This window comes from Bison bison, unplaced genomic scaffold (genome assembly GCF_000754665.1).
Source record: "Bison bison bison isolate TAMUID 2011002044 unplaced genomic scaffold, Bison_UMD1.0 scf7180017860360, whole genome shotgun sequence".
Taxonomy (NCBI): Eukaryota; Metazoa; Chordata; class Mammalia; order Artiodactyla; family Bovidae; genus Bison; species Bison bison.
In genome coordinates this window covers 427,866-433,865 of record NW_011490932.1, presented here as the reverse complement: position 1 = coordinate 433,865, position 6,000 = coordinate 427,866, and the positions used below count along the sequence as shown (strand labels likewise).

General features: G+C 39.9%; 1 protein-coding gene across 2 annotated transcripts in view; it reads left to right on the top strand.

The window, feature by feature from the left end:
* Positions 1-6,000, top strand: part of PIBF1 (progesterone immunomodulatory binding factor 1) — a 231,558-nt gene that overhangs the window by 23,655 nt on the left and 201,903 nt on the right. For both annotated transcript variants that reach the window (XM_010831994.1, XM_010831989.1), the window contains exon 5: positions 2,962-3,081. In XM_010831994.1, coding sequence (XP_010830296.1) covers positions 2,962-3,081 — 120 coding nt within the window. The remainder of the gene's footprint in view (positions 1-2,961; positions 3,082-6,000) is intronic.

The following is a 6,000-nucleotide window of genomic DNA, read 5'->3' as shown; positions in this document are numbered from 1 at the left end:
CTTATGGCAGAAAGTGAAGAAGAACTAAAGATCTTCTTGATGAAAGTGAAAGTGGAGAGTGAAAAAGTTGGCTTAAAGCTCAACATTCAGAAAACTAAGATCATGGCATCTGGTCCCATCACTTCATGGCAAATAGATGGGGAAACAGTGTCAGACTTTATTTTTCTAGGCTCCAAAATCACTGCAGATGGTGATTGCACCCATGAAATTAAAAAGACGCTTTCTCCTTGGAAGGAAAGTTATGACCAACCTAGACAGCATATTAAAAAGCAGAGACATTACTTTGTCAACACAGGTCCGTCTAGTCAAGGCTATGGTTTTTCCAGTGGTGGTCATGTATGGATGTGAGAGTTGGACTATAAATATGAAAGCTGAACACCAAAGAATTGATGCTTTTGAACTGTGGTTTTGGAGAAGACTCTTGAGAGTCTCTTGGACTGCAAGGAGATCCAACCAGTACATCCTAAATGAGATCAGTCCTGAGTGTTCATTGGAAGGATTGATGTTGAAGCTGAAACTCCAATACTTTGGCTACCTGATGTGAAGAACTGACTCATTTGAAAAGACCCTGATGCTGGGAAAGATTTAGGGCAGGAGGAGAAGTGGATAACAGAGGATAAGATGGTTGGATGGCATCACTGAATCAATGGACAAGGGTTTGGGTGGACTCCGGGAGTTGGTGATGGACAGGGAGGCCTGGCACGCTGCGATTCATGGCGTCGCAAAGAGTCAGACATGACTGAATGACTGAACTGAACTAGGCAAATAGTTTTGATCCCGTGGATTTACTGAAAGTGTCTCAGAGTGGCAGCAGTGGCGTGCGGGTCCCAAGAGCACACATCCCACCACACTGCAAGTTTGTGATACACAGAAGTCATTTCACCCTAAGAGGCTTGAAAGTTTTCATCTGTAAAAGGCTAAATAATAATAACAGTATCTTTATTCAATATCTTATAATAATATAAGATGAAAAAGAATCAGAAAGAGTATATATATATATATATATGTATTTATGTGTAACTGAATCATCTTGCTGTACACCTGAAACTAACAGAACATTGTAAATCAACTACTTCACGTAAAAAAAATAATAAATTAACAACACTTTTCTGTTGAGGTAATTGTGAAGATTAAGTGTGAATATGTACGTAGAAAGCTTAATAGTGCTTAGAACTTAGTAAACACATAGTAAATACTATCTATTATTTTTGCTGGAGTGGTGATTGCCTCTCTTGATTCTCATTTGGATTAGGTTTCCAGATTAATAATTTCCTATAAAATGGAGTACTATTTTGTTTGTCTAGCTTTTTATTTAACTAGGCAATGGCAACCCACTCCAGTACTCTTGCCTGGAAAATCCCAGGAACGGCAGAGCCTGGTGGGCTGCTGTCTGTGGGGTCGCACAGAGTCGGACATGACTGAAGTGACTTAGCAGCAGCAGCTCAAGCATAAATTTTTCTGCCTCCAGTACTGTCCAAAACCAGTGAGAATCTCAAGTGCTGTCATTGAGGCTCTTTACTCATCCTAGCTGGAAAGTATTCCATTAGTGGCAGTCATATATGTTTTTGTTCTCTGGTTTGTTCTTTGTCTTATCTTTTGTTTTCAGACAGTATTGTCCTAATTAGTTAATTATACACAGATTCTTTGTGTTAAGTACTAGCTTTAGTACTGGCCTCTTACCAAATGTGGTACTCCTCCAATACAGCAATACATTAAGGAGTTTCAGATTGTATGACTGTACAATAATTAGTCCTTACTTGCCCTCTCCTAATTTACAGATAGCTTAGTTTTGTAGAAACTTGTCAGATGGAACACTTTACTAAGTTAGGGCAGCCAGATTCCCCTGAGAGAATTGAGAGTGGAAAGAGAAATCTGAACTGAATGGGAATAGTGACATGAAGGATACCTCCTGATTATTTATCCCTTTCACGGCATTGGTAGTAAGTAGAGCTTCACCCAGAGCCTAAGAAGGTGCTAGTGGTTTAGTTGCTAAGTCATTTCTGACTCTGCAACCCCGTGGACTATAGCCCACAGGGCTCCTCTCTCCATGGGGTTCTCCAGGCAAGAATACCGGAGTGGGTTGCCATTTCCTTCTCCAAGGCTTTGCATATACATATATTTAGGCACTGGGGACAGGGCAGTGCACAGACCAGACAAATATTCCTGTCCTCCCAGAGATCGCATTCCTGTGGAGCAACACACACAGCAAACTAAACCAAGTAGCATGTTTGTCATAAATGGTATGGAGAAAAGAGCAGAGTGAAAAGTAGGAACTGCTGTCACTGAAGGTACTGTATTAAATCAGGTTAGGCGAGGGAATTCCCTGCAGTCTAGTGTTAGGACTCCATGCTCTCACTGCCACAGGCCTGGGTTCAATCCGTGATTGAAGAACTAAAATCCCTCAAGCAGTGTAGCCTGGCCAAAAAATATATATATATCAGGGGAGTCAGGGAAGGTTTTACTGATAAGGTCATATCTGATCAGAGACCTGAAGGGAGTGAAAGCATGAGCCATACATTTGCATGTGGGGAAGAGCTTGCTTTCCTATCAGAGGAAATAGCAAGAGCAAAACTTTTGAACACTTGATATGTTCAGGAAATAAGCTGATAGTGTAGAATGAGCTGTAGTAGGAGGTGAGAAGTAAGGAGGAAGTGGAGTATTGATAGAAGAGAGGAAAGAGAGACTGTGTCAGGGCCGGGGACTTACAGATAATCTGGGCCTTGAAGGGACTAAATTGAACTCAAAGTATTATAGTCAGGGTCAATTAAAGACCATCTTGTTTTAGTTTGAACAAAAAATTTAATGTATAGGCATATAATCTGAAACCCCTTAACACTTTCCTTTATTACCTTAATACTTTTATTTATACTACTGATAATTGAGAGTGCTATTAATTAGCAAATTTTAATTGTAATTTGCATTGCACGACTGCTTATTGATTTTTTTTTTTTTTTTTTTAAGATTCGGTTCTATGAACTAGTGAATCCATTGAGAAAGGAAATCTCTGAACTACAAGTGAAAAAGAATGACCTGGCAGAAGAATTAAGTGCAAACAAAGGTCAACTGAAACAACTGACTGAGGTTTGTCTAATTTTGATCCCTGGTGGTAAGAGACTCCAAGGAGCGCTTAAGATTTGTGATAAGGAGTATAAAAGTCAGGGATAGAAAAATGGGACTTGAGCATGCTGACTGCTATGATTCTTCGTAAGTAGTGGGAAGGAGATGAGACTGCAAATAGCCATCTTAAAGATTGATAGGGTACCTCCATGATACTGACCTGTAATCCTCAGCTGAGTGTTTTGTTCTTGTAATTCATTTCATTCTCAGTTCTTCATTACAGATCCACCCTGTGGGTGATATGAAAGGGAGCCTGGTCCATTTATTAGTCATTTAGTCTCTTCATCAAATACAGTTACTTCCCCTAATACCTGTTCAGAGCATGTGCTCTGATACTAGCATCCATCCCTGTGAGGCCCGGTGCCATGCCATGTGGTGCCATGACAGTGGTGAAGACAAGTGTCTGCCCTTCCAGAGTTCAAATTCTAGTAAGGCGGAGTTACACCTTAGATGAGATCTTGACACTCATTTTTTGTGTGACCTTGAGCAAGTTGTTCAGTATTTCCTGCTCTGTCAAATGGAGAAGATAATCTTATTTTTCTGTTCATTTCATTGAAGTGCCCACACTTCTGTTTCAAAGTAAAAATGTGATTTTTAGTAAAGTTGCATATAAATAGCTATTTTGTGTTCTACTTCAAGGGCAACTTTTACCAAAGGTCTACTTTCCAGAAATAAATTATTGTAATTTAATTTATATTTTGATGCTCTGATTTGCGGCACTATTAGTGCTGGATGGAATCTACTTCTGTTGTTGGTATAGAGCCACTATTGCAGGCAAATGAAGGCTCAGCTTCCCTCTTCTGGTAGGAGCACTGAAGTCATCAGGAGCCATGCCAGAGGGCCTACACGGGTCCACTGTGGTTGTTTTTTTCTGCTGTTAACCTGCCACATTGTTGTGCACATCTACAGAGATAGCTCTTAATTTTAAAAAATTTGCACCAGAGTCACAATAATAAAGGACAAAGTTCGAAGGCTTCTGTTTGTCTTCTAACTAATTTTGCAGCCTTGGGCAAGTCATCTACTTTCTGTTGTGTCTGTTAAATGGCCAGGGTCGTGGTGGCGGTGGCACAGGGTTTGTCAGAGACAAGGCAGATGAGTTTTCAGACTTGGTTCTGCCGTACCTCATGGCACCTCAGCATCCATCAAGGACTTCTTGTATTTTAGAGGGAGTCTGGAAGAGCTTTCTATCCTCGTTTCTATCAAACCACCTCTTTTTAAAATCACTTTTGACATTTGGGGATTCTACAAGTGATTTCTCCTTAACAAAGGATTCTTTGACCCCCTCCCCCCACAAAAAGTCTTGAATCTCTAAAATTGTCATATTTTTTCTGTGTGGTAAAGCAAGTCTCTCTACTCTCAAGGGTCAGTAATGGCATTATATCCCAGATTTTAGTTTGTTTCAACCTTACTAACACCTTTAGTGTTTTATTCACATGAAAGCATAGATAATTAACACTGGTTTCATTCATAGGGTCCCTGAGTGTTTTTAGTGCACTGCTGCTGCTGCTGCTGCTAAGTTGCTTCAGTCGTGTCCGACTCTGTGCGACCCCATAGACGGCAGCCCACCAGGCTCCTCCATCCCTGGGATTCTCCAGGCATAATTCTTAAACACAGAAGCAGTTTTATTTTTGAACATGTTTGGCTTCTCCAGAAAAAACAAAACCAACAGGATATATAAATATTTATGGATAGAGATATATTTTAAGAAATTTACTCACATAGTTGTAGCAAACTATGTGCAAGCTTATGTGCATGTATGCTAAATCGCTTCAGTCGTGTCTGACTCTTTGCACCCCTATGGACTGCAGCCCACCAGGCTCCTCTGTCCATGGGATTCTCCAGGCAAGGATACTGGAGTTGGTTGCCACGCCCTCCTCCAGGGGATCTTCTAGACCCCGGGATTGAACCTACGTCTTTTACATCTCCTGCATTGGCAGGTGGGTTCTTTACCACTAGCGCCACCTACCTGCGAAGCCCCTGTAGAGGCTTGGCGAGTCCAAAATCTTAACAGCATAAGCTGGCAGCCTGGAAATTCAAGAGAAGGTTGCAGTTGGAGTCCAAAGACTATCTGCTGACAAAATTCCTTCTTATTCAGTCTCAGTTTTACTAAGGCCTTAACTGATTGGATGAGGCCCATATGGGAGGTAAACTGCCATTCTCAAAGTCTACTGGCTTAAATGTTAATCTCAGCTTAAAAAATGCCTTCACAGAAACATCTAGTATAACGTTTGACAAAGTATTTAGGTACCATGGTCTAACCAAATTGACATAAAAAATTAACCGTCACAGAACTTTTCTATCTACAAGTTTGCTTCTTAAAGTTTTACCACCTTTCAGCTAAAAATATAATCCTATGTCTTAAAACTCTTCCTGAATTTCATACTATAAAGGGAAAATTGAATCACATTCAGGAAAAAACTGTTAAATAATGCCTTATATCTATAATAAAAGATCCTAGAAACTCAGAGAATATGGTTTAAACATAATAGAATTACTTTTGTATTGAAACCACACTTAAAGTTAGATTTTCTGCTTTGTCAAGGGCCTAGTACAGATCAACTTACCCAACACAAAGAAAACATAGAGTGAATATTTTTATTTTGTTTATATTTTTTATTTTTACTTTTTGGCTATGCCATGTGGATCTTAGTGGGATTTTGTTTCCTGACCAAGAATCGAACCTGTGCCCCCTGCAGTGGAAGTGCAGAGCCTTAACCAGTGGACCACCGAGGAATATTGATGGTCCACCCTAGACTGAATATTTTTAAATGAAAAGTCAAACCAGCAAGGTCCTTCTTTTTTATAAGGGTATGTGAATCAGTGTTAACATTTAATGTTAAAAGAAATTTTTTTGGCACTATTTTGTGGAGGTTTATTTTTTGA